This window comes from Xiphophorus hellerii, chromosome 9 (assembly GCF_003331165.1).
Source record: "Xiphophorus hellerii strain 12219 chromosome 9, Xiphophorus_hellerii-4.1, whole genome shotgun sequence".
In the NCBI taxonomy this organism is placed as follows: Eukaryota; Metazoa; Chordata; class Actinopteri; order Cyprinodontiformes; family Poeciliidae; genus Xiphophorus; species Xiphophorus hellerii.
In genome coordinates this window covers 11,400,875-11,417,291 of record NC_045680.1, presented here as the reverse complement: position 1 = coordinate 11,417,291, position 16,417 = coordinate 11,400,875, and the positions used below count along the sequence as shown (strand labels likewise).

General features: G+C 38.6%; 2 protein-coding genes across 4 annotated transcripts in view; one reads left to right on the top strand and one right to left on the bottom strand.

Moving 5' to 3' along the window:
* Positions 1-16,417, top strand: part of psmd1 (proteasome 26S subunit, non-ATPase 1) — a 40,165-nt gene that overhangs the window by 9,395 nt on the left and 14,353 nt on the right. Inside the window, exons 8-17 of one of the 2 annotated variants that reach the window (XM_032572275.1) lie at positions 103-163; positions 267-392; positions 494-582; positions 672-750; positions 835-1,008; positions 1,130-1,241; positions 1,607-1,803; positions 2,151-2,246; positions 2,660-2,724; positions 14,045-14,159. In XM_032572275.1, coding sequence (XP_032428166.1) covers positions 103-163; positions 267-392; positions 494-582; positions 672-750; positions 835-1,008; positions 1,130-1,241; positions 1,607-1,803; positions 2,151-2,246; positions 2,660-2,724; positions 14,045-14,159 — 1,114 coding nt within the window. Of the gene's footprint in view, positions 1-102; positions 164-263; positions 393-493; positions 583-671; positions 751-834; positions 1,009-1,129; positions 1,242-1,606; positions 1,804-2,150; positions 2,247-2,659; positions 2,725-14,044; positions 14,160-16,417 lie in introns of both variants that reach the window. The other variant, XM_032572274.1, reaches the window with a different exon arrangement.
* htr2b (5-hydroxytryptamine (serotonin) receptor 2B, G protein-coupled) lies at positions 4,479-14,020 on the bottom strand. Of its 2 annotated transcripts, none has more exons than XM_032572281.1 (4): positions 12,189-14,020; positions 11,423-11,999; positions 8,261-8,461; positions 4,479-6,761 (listed from the first exon to the last, which is right to left on the bottom strand). In XM_032572281.1, exons 2-4 carry the CDS (start codon positions 11,667-11,669, stop codon positions 5,809-5,811), a joined length of 1,401 nt encoding a protein of 466 aa, XP_032428172.1. In that variant the 5' UTR covers positions 11,670-11,999; positions 12,189-14,020; the 3' UTR covers positions 4,479-5,808. The 2 variants fall into 2 exon arrangements, with proteins under 2 accessions (XP_032428172.1, XP_032428173.1); XM_032572282.1 differs by having other exon boundaries at positions 11,423-11,857.

Below are 16,417 nucleotides of genomic sequence, written 5' to 3'. Positions count from 1 at the left end.
CAAAGAGCTGAAAAATATTTAGGTTCACATTTTCTGGCCAGCTTGACCAATAACTTGTAAACTAACTGAAATTAATTAAAATATTTCTTGATGGGATTCCAGTGAAGCAATGGAGACTGATGAAAAGGCTGGAAGCTCACCAGCTGGAAAGGCTGCAGAAACTGTAAGCATTTCATGTTGTGTAACAATGCTGGCCTTTTTTCTGTCTAAATAATGAAAACCGTTACTTCAGTTTTCCTCATGGCCTCTGTGAATCATTCTAGAAGGAAGAACCCAAAGACCAGAACGCCAAAATGATCAAAATTCTTAGCGGGGAGATGACCATAGAGCTACACCTACAGTTTCTCATCCGAAATAACAACACAGATCTGATGATTCTGAAAAACACAAAGGTAGGAAATGCTGAGATGAACCCCAGAAACTGCTGCAAACTTGTTCAGATGATTGGCACATTGTTAAAGTTTGCTTAATGTTTAATTCTTTGGTGCTGCAGGACGCAGTTCGAAACTCGGTGTGTCACACAGCTACAGTTATCGCCAACTCCTTTATGCACACAGGAACCACAAGTGATCAGTTCCTCAGGTAAAAAAATACATAAATAAAAAGACACTAAAGTTTAATATGTGCAGCACATATCATTTTAAACAAGTTTAACTTTTCTTCTCCTATAGAGAAAACTTGGAGTGGTTAGCAAGAGCCACTAACTGGGCAAAGTTTACAGCCACAGCAAGTCTGGGTGTCATTCATAAGGTAAGACTGAATCATTATAAAGTGAAATTTGAAACAACTAATCTGTTAGCTCCTTTAAATTTGTGATTTGACTTTGAATTTCAGGGTCATGAGAAAGAGGCACTCCAGTTAATGGCCACTTATTTGCCTAAAGACACTTCCCCCGGCTCCGCCTACCAGGAGGGAGGAGGCCTGTATGCTCTGGGCCTCATTCATGCCAATCATGGTGGGGACATCATTGATTATTTGCTCGGTCAGCTCAAGAATGCCAGCAATGATGTAAGGTTTTTTTCCCCCCATCTTTTTATATTGTTTATTTCCTTTCAGAATCTAATATATAATGTTGCTTGAGAAACAGATGTTTTCCTAATTGTCTGGCTTAATTATTTTTCTTTTGTAGATTGTCCGTCACGGCGGAGCCCTTGGATTAGGTTTAGCTGCTCTGGGAACAGCCAGACAGGATGTTTATGACCTGCTGAAGTCCAACCTTTACCAGGATGACGCCGTCACTGGTAAGCTGCTGAAATCACCAAATCACTGTTGTCATGGCTGGCAAAGCAAATGCACTATAAGAACTTTTGTGAATTCTAAATAATTTGTTCTCAAAAAATATATATATTTTAGTTTATTTTTTAACATCAAAATTTGGTGGCTATTTCACGCTACAACAAAATGAAACGCATAAATTATGCAGTACAAACTAGGGCTGCACAGTATGTCGCGATACATATGATGTTTCAACAGATTTTTCTTCTCTACCTCATTGATTATGTCAGTGAGTCACAGCAGCCCTAGAACTTGTTTATTTTTTATACCAATGTGTTTAATGAGGTAAAGTTCAAAACAAAGCATGCTGATGGTTTGATATGAACTCCAGGCGAAGCTGCAGGCCTGGCTCTGGGTCTGGTCATGCTGGGCTCCAAGTCGGCCCAGGCGATCGAGGACATGGTGGGCTACGCTCAGGAGACGCAGCACGAGAAGATCCTGCGTGGCCTTGCTGTGGGGATTGCTCTGGTCATGTACGGACGCATGGAGGAGGCCGACGCCCTCATCGAGAGCCTCTGCAGAGACAAGGTTCGACTTCGAGCCACTAAGAGGATAACTAACTTTTGTTGTTTAAAACAGAACAATACATATTGCCCAGTAGATTTTAAATAAACTGGCTTGATTTATCATCCGAGGAGGAAATGTGGAGGACATTAAACAATTTGAGAATAAACTAAAAGCCATTATTCTTTATTAGGCTGATGCACTGCACATATGTTTGATGTATTGAGCACTCTGTAGCAGACTGTTTACTTTATGTCACGTGAGGCTTTGTACTCTGTGCCAGGTTTCATTCTGTTAAAGTTAGCGGTGGGAAGGGACTCAAACCCAAACAAACAGCTCAACTCTCTGCTTTCTGTCATTGTTTATGGTAGGACCCCATCTTGAGGCGATCTGGTATGTACACTGTTGGAATGGCATACTGCGGCTCTGGGAACAACAAGGCCATCCGACGCCTGCTGCATGTCGCTGTGAGTTTCATCTGTAAAGCTCTCCTACTGGCAGGTGGCGGGTTTATCCACCTGGCTGTAAAACACATGCAAAGTTGCTTTTTAAAAGAGAATACTGTACTGTATTAACCATATTTTGATTTCTGTTTGATCTAAACCTTTTCTAAAGAGATTTTCACGATTCTTTTTGAAGGTTCAGAAACTTTATGTTCAAAGCAGAAAAAAAAATCAAATTTGTTCCTGCCGCTAAGTTTTTATACTGAATCACTGATGTTTTATTGGTTGCCCTGTAGGGGGTGCTCTCTGCAAGCTAAGTTTGTGCATGGGTGTGACAGTGGAGCTGCTTATTTTATGAGAAGCCACATCATTAAAACTAAAACTGAAGAGGTCAGTTTTTTCCACTTGATCTAATTACTCTGCTTATTTTAATTAAGGTGAGTGACGTGAACGATGACGTTAGAAGAGCTGCTGTCGAGTCCATTGGCTTCATCCTCTTCAGGTAGGATCCCATTTTAATTCCTTCAGCTTTCACCAGCCATCTTTTTATTTTCCATAAAGGCCTTTTTCAGCTTAATCAAAGTGATGCATTGTCTTGTAAAGCTAAGACCACATTAAGGTTTGCTTTAGTAAAATGTATTTTTGGTGTGATTGGTACCAGAGTGAGAATAAGTTACCAATTTATGATTTATTTTTATGTTTTCATTTTTATTTTTACAGTTTGCATAAAGTAGAGTTATTTCACAGCAACAAATATATATATATATATATATATATATATATATATATATATATATATATATATATATATATATATATATATCTTCTTTATACCAGATAGACCTGAATTAAAATTTCTGGCTTGCCTGCAAGAAGCTATATGTTGCAGAAAACTTGCACAGAAATAATCCCTATGGTAAAACTTGGCTGTGGCAGCATCATGCTGTGGGAGTATCTGTGAAAAGGCATGAAAACTGCAGTTTGGAGGCTCTCCATTTAACTGAGCTGCAGTCATTTTATTAAGGATACATTTATAGACTATAGGTGTTGAAATCTGGTTGAGAAGTCCTGCTAAAGACCTGCAGCTGTTATGAAGATAAATATTTATGCTCAGCACTGTTTGCAGATATTTATTTGATGAAATTTGGAAACAAGCTGTAATTTTTCTTCCACTTCAAAATTACGAATGAGATTTTGTTGATCTATCACATAAAATCCCAATAAAAAACATTCAGGGCTTGCATTGTGACAGTCGCAATGCAGAAAAAAGTGGAAGCAATAAAGTATGTGAATACCTTTAATATCTTTGCCAGGCATTGTATTTATATGTGCTTTTCTCTCTTACATTATTATGAATTTTATCATTAAATCCAAGCATTGTTTAATGGCATGTCAAATAAAAATCAGTGTGTACACACTGAAGTCCAAAAAAGGTTCTGGATGGTGTATGTGATCAATTTACTGCTTGAAAAAACCTCCATAAATCTCCTTTGTTTAGAAAGACTCATGAACCACAGGATTACACTTAGTCCACACTTTTCCAACCCCAATGACTCATTTAGTCATGTGCACAACCAGGCAATCAGGTCAACTCCAAGTTTGAGTCTACCGTGTTTCTCTCTTTCATTATAAATAAATGGAGCTCTTGAAAGGAGTCGGAGGTCTAAGCAAGGATCACACTTTCTTCTTCTGCTTCGTTTTTACCTCTGTGTAAACTTGGCATTTCTTTCTCGTTAATCCTATTTTCTCAGTTAGGCTGAGTTTAATCTAAACTAGAAGTGTTTTTGTGTTTGAATTGTTTTTGCCCCTGAAAAATGTCATCATCTGATGTATTAATACAAATAATTAGCTGCAGTTGAATACATGTATGGTTGCACAGTACATTGCGGATATATCAATGTATGCAGTACTGATTCTGGATAATGCTGTTAGGAGAGCAATAATGCTTGGCTAATACATCCCAAGTGTTATGAACATGCATTTTCTTAGGCTAATGTAATATTTAATCAGTTGGACGTCCTCACAGCAGCAGGCGCTCTCACAGGACACAAAAGGCTAAAGGTCACAGAGTGCTGGAAGCAGAGATGAGAAAAAGAGGAAAGAAGAAAATGGACAAATGTCACAACTGACACAACTGATATCCTTATCGCAATATGTACCAACACTATAAGCATCACTTCTCACTCGAATATCGACCAGTCTTAATGCCGTTGCACTTTAAGTCTACAGACACTGGAATTGCTGCCTGACTGTGTTTCTATTCCCCTCAAACTTTTATTTATTTAGTCATTTTTCAGAAGGCAGCATCTTGGCATCTCGTTGTGCTTTGGACAGTTTTTGCTTTAGAAGATGGCAAAACGAAGTATTTTTTTATTAAAGAACATTCAGAATCCATTTTATCTCTTTGTTCATTCATATGTACAGACTGCCATTCCAAAACCATTTTTAACATTTCAAACCAGCAGGCTGCAATACACATACAGGAGAACGTCCCAATCATTCTCAAATTTAAAAAGTATCAAGAGTTCAAAGAATTTGCCCTTTACAGAAGAGATTCATATTGTTTTAAAATGTAAGCATGTGGTCTGAGAGGGTTTACAGCATATTTAGACAGTCCAAATTTAAGGATCAGCAGAGGAATATATTATTATATACAGCATTCAGAGTTTTTCCCAGGTTGTCACGTCTTTTGGCCTAAACGGGTTCCTATTCAGCATATTCTGCTCGTTTAGTGAAACAGTTGCAGCTTTTTTTCCCAGCTCTTTTCTGAATACTGTCTGGAAACTGAAGCTTTCTCTTCAAGTATGTCAACAAATTACATGGTAAAAATAACATGTGTTTAAAGGCCCGCTGCAAAGATGATGCAACAAGAAACACTGACTTGCAAAAGTTTTGAAAGCCCTCAGATTTATTTTTGTCAAGTTACATTCTCAAAATTTAATGCACTGTACTGAGGATTTTTAATGTGATAAAGATTACCTTGATTATTGTAAAGTTGAAAGAAATGATACCCCTAAATGAAATCAATTGCAACAAATTGCCTGTAGGGGGCGCAACACAACCATGGGGAAGAAGGCGCTCTGGTCAAATGAGACGAATGTTGACTTTTCATGCCAGAGACGGTACATCACCCTAAACTCACCATCCCCAGGGTGAAACATGGTAGTGGTAGCACCATGCTTTGGGGAAACATCTTAGGAATAGGAATGTGGATTTGAAAGTAGATGGTGCTAATTGCAGAATAAACCTGAGGAACTCAACTATGTCTGGACAGACAGACTGAGGTTTAGATCAAATTATGTTTGTTAGGATGCCCCTGTCAATGTCCAGAGCTTTTTTATATCCTAATTTGTAAAACATTTTGTAAAAGTGTGTAAACTTTTTTCTTTCATTTCATAATTATCCAGTACTCTATGACAAAATGTTAAAGGGGTTGTAAAACTTTTGCAAGGAAATGTAGGTTTTGTTGCCTCATCATTATGTCACATAGGTGCAGACTCCAATCTTAGTCTTTTTTTTCATATCGTGGGTAAGCCTTTGTCTTTGAATTTGAATATGCACCAAACCACATCATCTTTGTCTCTATTCATACACAGCTCACATGTTCTTCCTGCTTAAAATCTTCATTTTCAGTCAAAAGAATTGTATTTAGCAGAACACCGCCTGGTGACTGCACAGCCTGCTGGCACCTTAGTGGACTTTGGTAGCTCACTCGTCCAATGCCGTTCTTCATTCCCCGCTTCATGAACAGTTTTGAGTTCTCTGCCATGGAAGATTTAAACGAAATGCTTGTAAGATTCCAGTCTGCAGCAGTCGAGCCAAGCTGCCGTCCCAGCCTGTCCCTCGTGCAGGTTTTGTAGTTGCAGGTGATGTAGCGCGTGAAAGCTTCCCTGAAGGTTTTATTGAAAAGTGTGTAGACCAGAGGATTGATCCCTGATGACACGTAACCAACCCAGACAAAGATCTCCATCAGACGGGAAATAACTTTCTCAACGCAGCTGGAGCACAGAGCAGAGGTGATGTTTGTGATGAAGAACGGGCACCACATGACGACAAACAGGAGGAAGACTATGCCCAGCACTTTGGAGGCGCGCTGCTCGTTGCTCAGAGTCTGCATTGACTTCTTGCCCATCGTCGACATTCTGCGGAAGGATATTTCATTCTCTGTGGGAGCGGTCATCATCTCCGCATTTGGTTTTTCTGGATGCCTGGGAAGTCTGATATCCAACATGTTCATTTGCTCAGTTTGAGGAGAAGCTAAGGCCGGGTCGCTTTGGAAAACTGTGGAGATCGGTGAGGAGCTAAAGCGCTGGCTCACCTTTGACCGCAGCAAATAAACCTTTTTGCGCAACACTTGCACGGTGAGAAGGTAGATGATCATCATGATTGTCAAAGGGATGAAGAATGCTGTCAGGGAGCCAAAGATGATGAACTCTGAAAAAGTGTTTGGTTTCAGCAGGCATGTATGATTACTGTTGAAGGTGATATTCTTGTCGTGAAGATTCTTCAGCCCTTTTATCGGGATTGGGATTGCAATACCTGGAAAATGGAAAATACTGTTAATATTGGCAAAAAGAAACACTAAAAACTCTCTGAAGCCATTTTTAAATATCTTTTTAATCTAGGAGATTATGGTATGTTTGGTCAAGTACAACACTATTGTTTTTGTTGGCAGCTCATTGTTAATACCCAGTGAACGATGGAAAAACTTTACTGGATAAATTGGCCACGATACAACCTTCCATCCGTTTACTCATCTACCCAATCTCTTTCCGAGATGAAAGATTTTCATTTATAGCAGCTGACAGATATTTGACTCTTGACCTGAGCTGCCAAAAATCCTAAATCAAAAACTTGGTTCTTATGGGGAAAACTACTGAGTAATATGTGACTACTCCAGAGATTTGTGTGACAAATGGATGGTGCAGCGGTGAGCAATTCGTTTTCCTAAAAGTCCACATGAAAAACTAGGATTGGTTCATAGTTCAAATTATATATTTGATATTAAGCTCTGCTGAAGCGAATGTTTGATATACTTTATTAACAACTATAACTTAATGTTTTACTGTAAATATTTGTCTTTTCAAACTCATTAAAATAAGCTGTAATATAGGGGTGGGCATTTATTTTATTATCATTTATCATGAGAAATTTCTTACAAGAATTTAGATTTATTGTCACGATAAACTCCAACTAATGTAAAAGTATAGTGTTACTATTTTTTTCCACTGTTCAATGAAGAGATCAATAAATACCAATACATTTGAAAATACTGCTTTTGTGTGCAGTTTAGTAATATAAATTACACTTCTTTACGTGACTAGTGTCCTAAAGAAGCATTTACAAATGGGAATGTTTTTCAAGAGCATAATTGATGTTTGTGGGGCCGTATTGCTGTGACACAATCATACTGTTACCTAAAAAAAAAAGTAATAAATGGTTCTTGTTGTCACTTTTATTGTTATTACAATAGCAACCCAAAATATTGTAATTAGACTTTAAGTCCATATCACCCACCCTTACTGTAACCCCAGACGCTCCCTGTTTTGTGCTTTACATTTCAATTCAGTTGAATTCAGCTTATTAGTAAAGCGCCACATTCACAACCACTGTTGTCTCAATGCACTCCACAAAATATATATATATATTATAAGAATGATGGCCGTCATCTGTTCTAGTTGCTTTTTGAAATCTTGCAGCTCACTTCAAGGTGCCAGACAGATATTAGGTGATTCTGATTCATTAGGTCAAACAGTCATCAAGTTGGTGTGGGTTTTCTTTTTTTTTCACATAACATAAAATCATCATTTGAAAATTACATTTTATAGGTTTGTTCTGTCTGATAATATAATATTTTGATCTAAAACATCTAAATGTGACAAAAATAACTTTTTCACGGCTCTCTAAAAGCTAGTTAACATAGCAACCCAAGCACGAACACTAATCCTCTTCATGGGTCACCTAAAAGACAGGATATGGTCCAGAGATCATAAAATACCCAGTTCTTTACTTAGAGGAAGGATAAATAATAAGCTTACAAATGGATATGAGCCAAACGAGTGCGATCTTGGCCAGGGCTTTGGCTCTGGATTTGTATTGGCTGTGTTGAATCGGCTTCTTGATGGCGATGTAGCGATCCAGTGAGATGGCACAGAGGTGCATAATGGACGCTGTAGAGAAGAGCACATCAAGGAAGAGCCAGATTGGGCAGAGAAAATCTGGAAGAGGCCACCTAGAGTCTGAAGAGAAGACGAGATAGAGGTTAATCTTATCAACTATTTCCTCGTATAGTAGCTATCACTGATTTTATTATGTCTAAAATTAGCAGCTAAATTAATGAGCTTGTTAGGTTTTCTTGTATTAAGAAATCCTTTTCTGACTGTTATGGGAGATTCAGGGCAGCTGAAGAGATTACAAACATCAGTCATGTAAAAAAATTGATGTTTGTTTATGTGTGTGAGGAATGTCTTTACTGGAAACTGAGGGTTCACTGCCTGTTTATGGAGCTAAAAGTGCTTCATGTAGATTGTGGCTTAGACTCAGCTCAACAGTAGTGTTTATTTTGACTTCCAGGCGTAAAACTGGCAAGAAATTTGTTCTGGCTTTTGTCTCTGACTCCATTAACTTTACAAAAGCCTGTTTGTGGAAATATTTTGTATTTTTTTCTCTTATTATGATTATATTCACTTATGTTTCATACTGGGGGGGATTTTTGACTCACAGTTTTGGTCAGTTTGGGAGGGTTTCATTGATGAATAACAGCTCTCTTTCTCCTTGAGTGGATGCTCACTGGAGAGTTTTTTTTTTTTTTTTGAAATGTTGATTAAATTTGTCTTGAGAATAAACAGAATAGGCTGTGAAAGTCACCTAGCCACAGGCGAGCTTTTCATTTCGTTAAACTGAAACAGGAACGTATGAATCATACAACTTTGTTATAATATTCAACTTTGTAAGCAGGCTGCTGCCCAGTTGTGGTCACTTAGTTTACAGAAGCATTCTATCTTCTTCTCAGTTTATTTTAAAGCAGTTTAACTGCCTTCATTTTCTTTCATTTGTCCATTTATGTGTTTTTCAACCCAACATCACTGGTTATTATAATTTTCAGAATTTTCTGGTCCTCACTTGTACTCATTAAGAATTACAGAGCTCTGAGCATTGCAGTGTAGTTTTGTGTGTGTGTCTTATTATTGTTAGAAACTTAGAAAAAATACAAAATGGCATAGAAACTTCTTAAATGACATTTTTCTTCTCTGGAATCACAATGTTGATATTAACAAAAGTAGCAAGCCTGAAGAACTTAAATTTGGTGATTGTAGGCAACACTGGTCTTTTTACTCTTTGTATACATGCAAGAAAATAACTAAAACAGATGAACAATTAATAATTTAGTTATAAGTGTGCTCATTGTTTCTTGTTTGCATTTATTTATTTATCTTTTTCATGACAGTTGTACTGGCAGTATTTGGCTCTTCTGTAATTTTGTAGTGAGGAATCCATGCAGCACTATGGTGTGACAAAACTACAAGCCCTATGATGCATTGAAGCAATAAATCCTGATGAAATGAAATTATCCTCAGATTAGGCATTAAAATGAAAATGTTCTCCTTAAATTGCTCAGCACCAGCTTCTTCATTTTTGAGTGTATTTATAGAGTTGCCATTAAAACAGTAATCACATTAGCTTGCTAAAACCCTTAAATATTATATGCTTTAAGGGATGAAATTTAGTAACTTATGTGTGAACCACAAGCCAAAAAAGTGTCTGTTTAGGCTAATAAAGTTCAAATTTTAACGTGCCTTTGTTACTAAGTTGAATATAAGTTAATGGGTAAGAAGGTTTTTCACTTTTCTTACTCTAAAAACATTTAGAAACTTGAATATAAATCGTTTTGATCTCCAGTTTCCACTGGGTTAAATGTTTAAACAGAGTTTCTGGTTTAGTTTCTGGTTTTAGCACAAAGCTAAGGAACATTTCTAGAATACCTGTCTGGATTTACATTGCACATACACAAAGTATCGGTCAACCGATACTGGCCACTTGGCCAGCGTCGCTTTTAGCATTGCTTAAATATTCAAAAGACAGCCCACTTAAAAGCAGGTTTGATTTACAGAGATTCCACTTATTTTATATTATCTTTTACATATTTCTAAATGTTGTTAGTTGCTAACGTCCTCCTGGCAGCTTCATGTTGATCAGTCAGCTCTGCTATGCCTCACCCCGGCCTCATGTACATGTTATATGTCCCTGTTTTTTCCTCCTTGACCTCCTGCACATTTCAGCACTTGGTGCTGCATCTTCTCTGATTGGAGGCTAAAGACAGCTGTCTGTCAAGATCATCAGCGTTTAAAGAGACTTCCTCTTTACTGATGGCAGAGGTGAAAAGCACCTAAACAGCAGTGAAGGAATTAAAGAAAATTACTGAAACCATATTTATTGGTTTACTTTAACATAATTCCATATAGCTGTTTGGGAGGGGAGGGTTGTACTTTAAACTTCTCTTGTCATCCTGATTTCTTTTAGGCTTCATGTGTTTCAGAAAATCTTAAAATTAACTTTGTTGACTTTCATCTTTTCCTTTCTTTCTCAAAATGTCAAAAAGGAAAAACTGAACAGGGTCCGTGTTGAGGCAGCAGACACATCCAGTTCTTTTGAAAACCATTATGATAGAGGACGCCTTGTGTAACACCATCTTCCACTCTTGTGTGTGTGTGTGTGTGTGTGTGAGAGAGAGATACACAATTACTATGTGGCCCATTACCTTCTAATTGAATTAATGAAGAACAGCTTCATTGCAGTACTTCGCCCTGAACTGTGTTGTTGTGTAGAAGACGTGGAATAAATTTGTAAGTCGGCGGACACGCCGCTGTTTTTATTCAGAATGGTAAACAAGTTTAAATGGGAGATATTGTTTCATATTTTGTGCCTGTGCTGAGTGGCTCAGTACAGGCCTTACTGCTTAAGCTACAGAGGGAATTTAATTTCTTTTGTTTTAGCTCCTCTCAAGTACTTTTCTGTGCTTTACTGAGTGTATTTGGTGCTTCCTAGAGGTATTTTCCACTTTCAGTGCCAGTTTTTCTAATTGACAAGTTAAATTGAGTTGGAAAAAGAAAACTTAAATGTAGCTTTTCCGTTTGAAGACTTTGCTTTGTCTCAATAGGACACATTTTATGGCATAAAATAATATATCTTGTTATACTTACTATAAAGAATAGTGACGAGTGCGATGGGCATCACTAGGAGTCCCACCAGAAGGTCGGCAACCGCAAGCGACATCAAGAAGTAGTTGGTGGCATTTTGCAACTTTCTCTCCAGCGACACGGCCAGAATAACCAGAATGTTTCCTCCTATGGTGGGGATAATCACCATGACGATGAGGAGGGCGGCCCATCTCAGCTGAGCCTCGGGCTCCTCGTCTGCATCTGAACTGTTATTGAGCGGGTGAAACATGTTGCTGCTGATGCCGCTGCTGGCCTGAGCGTGGGCGGTGGCTCTGATCTCTGTGCTGTCAGACGCTCGGTCAGCATGGTCACTGGGTCCCGCAGGTGAAGACGCAGGGTCTGCTGGGGCCGCTCAGGGCCGGTGCACAACATGCATCGTCCCGTGAGCAGAATGACAAGTCTTTGAAATTACGATGGCTGAAAGATTTAGGGTGCAAAGTTAGCAGGGCCACTGCAGTAAACTCCAGAGCTGGAATAATCCCATCACGAGCAGAACTTCCACAGCAAGACGAACACAGAGGTCCTCGCTTTCCCACGCAGCTAATTCTCCCATCATCCACTTAAAACAGCAGAAAAAGTTTTACGTTTTGTTCCTTAATGTATCCCCATGTTGATATTATGGAGAAGAATATGGCTTACTTGGTTTTACATCTAATTCATCAGTGTAGTTTCTGTCTATTAGAATAAATCCATGTCCTAAAATATGCCGCTGTTTCTGAAAATGTCAAAAACTTCAACAAATTCTTACCTTTTTCCCAGGTTGGTGCTTGATGAGCTCCTTTTGCTTCTCAGTCCTTTAAGTATCTTCCCAAGCTGCAGCTCAAAGCCAAATGCATTTCAATCTTAACTTTCTATGTATATTCTTCCACAGCTTTTATTGCTTCCTTTTACTGCAACGTTTTCCACATAAGAATGAAGCCGAACCCCTCGCCGCAGCAGTTAAATCTGTCCCAGACTGTAGCGATCCATGATGCCGACTTGGCTTTCCCTCCACATGCTGGAAGGAACTCCAGGCTTGCTTTGCATCACCTGAAGCGATCACAGGTTTAAAACTTTCAGATGTTGTGGCCCCGCTGCCTCCCTCTCTCGCCGGCTCTGCTTCGCAGTCTGCAATCGCCTCGCACTCTGTCCTGTCTCATTCGCCGTCTCATCCACCCCCCACTCCACCCACCCCTTCATCTCGCGAGCCAGACTCGATACGAAACAGATGAATGTCTTCTTGCTGGCCACGTGCCAGCGGTTCAGGGAGGTAATTTCCCTCAACACAGCCGTCCCGCTGTTTATATTTGCCACTCTGTGTTCTCTCCCCCATTGGAAACGAGCAGTGACCCAGGGGAGGCCACAGCGGTTTATGGGGGGGAACCTTTTTCTGTTGTGGTTGTACTATAAAGCTTTTCTCCCCCTTTTTGTCCCCACTGGACTCAGATGTTCAAGCAAAGAGAGGTTGAGCCAATCCTCTGATTGTTGAGACACATGGAGATACAGATTTAGATGTAGCTGGCTTCATTTTGAATAATGAAAACATAAAATACCAAAATATTATTTATGCTGCACAAATAACCAAATTAGTATCTGAAGATTACAATATGCTTATAACTGCACTCAAATAGACATTCAGATATGTATAAATGTGTTTTATTTCCACTTTTTTGCATATATTTCCTTGTTTGTACAAAGAGACGCAGAACCTTTAGAAACTGTAGAAATGGGTAAAAAATACTGAGATTTCTGTAAATATGATAGGGACATATTCTTATTACAAAGTATAGAGTTTAAAATGCCTTAATTGGTAAAGTATTTTCTTAATGTGTTGTAAAGCATTTTCTGCTTTTTATTTGGTGTACTGTACTCCCAAACCATGCTTTGTGACATGAAAAGTTTGACGTGAAACCTTGTTTTTGTGGGGGGGGGGGGATTTTTTTACATTCTGGCAGTCTGTTCGTTTGTTTTTATGTGAGCATACTATCCAGAATATATCCTCCCTATTTATGATTTTTTTTTTTTTTTACTTCCTGGACATGGCTTAAACTTTAATTAAATCCAGGTGTCAACAAGGAAATCCTTGCTAGTTTATTGGCTTTCTAATAAAACCCAGGTTCTTTATTGTGTGTTTAGATGAGTGCTTGTAATGGATGCAGGCGAGCAAATGATGTGTTCTTTAAATGATTGTTACACATTACCCAGCATCATCATTTAAACAACTTGTATTCCTGCTTCCTTTTGCAACAGCGAAAACACTCACTGAACTAGTTAAACAAAATTTAAGTCATTGACAATTGTTTCTTTCGTTGACATTTTTTCAGGTAATTTTCGTCTTTAGTCTAACATTTTATCAGTTTTTAGAAACATTTCAGTAAATACCTCGTTTTCAGGTTTGCACAAAGGCAGAGTTTTAAGAGAGAGAAAATAGACAATAACTAAGCTATTAGTTTTTTGTCAAATCATTATTTAAATGACTTTAATATGATGGAAATCACTTCTGTTTTGAGTGGGGGCCATGTTATAGTGTGGGTGCGGGTTTGAAACTGATTATTTTGAGCTGAATCTTTTTTTTAAAAGAAAGTGGACTCTAATCATTTCTTTCCCCTGTGTTTTTCTGACCAGGACTCCGGAGCAGTGCCCCAGTGTGGTATCTCTCCTGTCAGAAAGCTACAACCCTCATGTTCGCTGCGGGGCGGCTATGGCTCTGGGCATTTGCTGTGCTGGGACAGGCAACAAAGTCAGTTCATCCTTTGTTTCTTCATGTTTATTCGATCCTCTTCATAGGTTTTGATTAGGTGCTGATTATTAACGCTACACATTAAAAATGATTAGTGAATCTTTGTTTATTTTCAAAAAGCTGTATTTTTTGTTGCTAATTTTCACATCACAGGTCCAGCTTGTCCACCTTGCTATCTTCATGTTTCAAGTTCATCTTTCTTTCCTCCTGGCACAAAGTGTGCGTCACTGATGTAAAGATAATCCAGGCTGAATGAAGCAGCTGGTTGTTGGCTTGTTTATGAAATTAATACAACAGAAAATTTCAGCCTGGGCTATCCTTCTTTGACCCCTGCAGGGAAGGAACTTGTCCAAAACTTCCTGACTTACTTTTCCCCTTGCTTTGTATACTTTTACTTATTACAACCTGGTGGAAAATATTTAGATTTTTGATTTGTTGACATTTCTTGGCATTATAATGGCAGGCCAGCACAGAAAAACTCAGATGTGAAAAGTTCATTGCAGATTAGCTTCTAAAGTGATCTGAGCTGGCACGCTGTCGTTCGGCTTTACTCTGTGCTTGTGATCGGGTTCTCTGAAGTCCAGAAACCAGAGCAAGGAAGGCAGATGTAGGGGGTGCTGCCAGTTCACGGCGTGTTTAATTATGAGGGCTGATCAGCACTGAGGCACTAAAGTTAATGTTTTGCACGTGATCAGCTGTTTATTTTTCAACATCTTAGCGTTTGAATATTCTTCTGACCGGATCAGTGTCGCCTCAGGAAAAATGCTAATTTTGTGCCATTAGGAAAATTTCAACCTATTTTTCAGCTTTTCTTGCAAATAGGAAGAAAATTTCTCATTGTTTCTGCACTCTGTCACAAGATACTGTTTTCACAAATTTGTATAAATAGAGAAATTATTTTGTGGTTGAATGAGTTATGCTCCAATCCAGTTGTTTATAAGCTTCCAGACAGCTTTTAGAAATATTGAACTTTAATGTTGGGAGCAAAAACTGAAGGAAGCAGCCCAGCAGTTTAATTAATGCGTTCTTTAGCAGCCAACCGGGGTTGCTGATTGGATAAGACAGTAAATGCCTTTAATTACCCCCCTCCCTCAACGCAGGGTGGGCAGGATGTGGTAGACGAGCACTGGCTTTACACGCTGACTTATCGTCTCACAGCGCAGCCGTCTCAGCCAGTTAGGCCGAGAGCACTGATGAAACATCGTTTATTTTACCTCCACTGTCATCATCCTGGTTTGTTGCTCTTTCCTCTGTGGGCCTGACACCTCCCGCCTGGCTTGCTGGTGTTAGTTACAGCCATAACTACTCAAGAGACATAAAAGCTGCAATGATAGACTGGCTGCAGAGCAGAGGAGAGCGTAGAGGTTGTCCTCCCTCGTTCACTCCCTCATTCACACCACTCATGGGAAGAGAGTAATTGTTAACTCTGTTGTCCTGGGAAACCAGATATGGATGACACTAATGTCATTAATTTGTGAGGTCTGTTTGCCTCTGCTGATAATGTCTTTTCCTGTATTTAACCAAACAAAAGTAGCACTGTTGGAGTGATCTGTTTGTTGACAAAAAAAGCGATTGAAAGCAAACTGTAAAGCAAAACTGTGATTCTTGTTTTTGCACAAGTGAAAGCCTGGGTACACAAAATCTTTGCAAGGATTTTTATTTCATCTAGTTTCTAGTACAAACATCTTTGTATCAAGTGTGCTAACATACAAGTAACCTTTCAGCAAGATTTTAGGTCAATAATTCTTTAAAATGCATTTTAAAAAATGTACTAGTTTCACTGGCAGATACTTTCACTTGTAACATGAGAAAGCTAGTACATTTTATATCAATATTAAGGAATTATTGACTTACAACAACCTTCTATATCTTGCTGAAAAGTTACTTGTAAGATAGTTTTGTCTTATTTAAAGTGTACCGAGATATTTTCACTAGAAGCTAGACAAAAAATTGATAAGATTTAGTTTTTGCTGTGTCCTTTGTGAATTAAAGCTGATTCACAAAGGACTTCGTTTTGCCTATTTAAAGCTGCGATAAATATAACCACTCAGTCTTGTTTCTGTCTCTTATCTGTTGGACTTCCTGCAAATGCAGCAAAGTTTTTCACTTTGAAAATGTAATGAGGACGAGTAAAGCAAAGGAAAGAAATATTTTGCAGTGCAAATAATTGAATGTTTATCTGACTGTACCACATGGAAAAAAGAATTCTAAGTGAGTTAAGTCTGCCACCGGCAGCTAAATTGGTTATTGTTTGGCTG

Excerpts from the sequence above, each read along its gene's own strand:
- htr2b (XM_032572281.1), bottom strand. The coding sequence starts at position 11,669 with ATGTTTCACCCGCTCAATAACAGTTCAGATGCAGACGAGGAGCCCGAG. Across the intron at positions 8,462-11,422 it reads ACTCGTCACTATTCTTTATA|ACTCTAGGTGGCCTCTTCCA; the intron begins GTAAGTATAACA and ends TCTTCTCTTCAG. Across the intron at positions 6,762-8,260 it reads CGTTTGGCTCATATCCATTT|GTATTGCAATCCCAATCCCG; the intron begins GTAAGCTTATTA and ends TCCATTTTCCAG.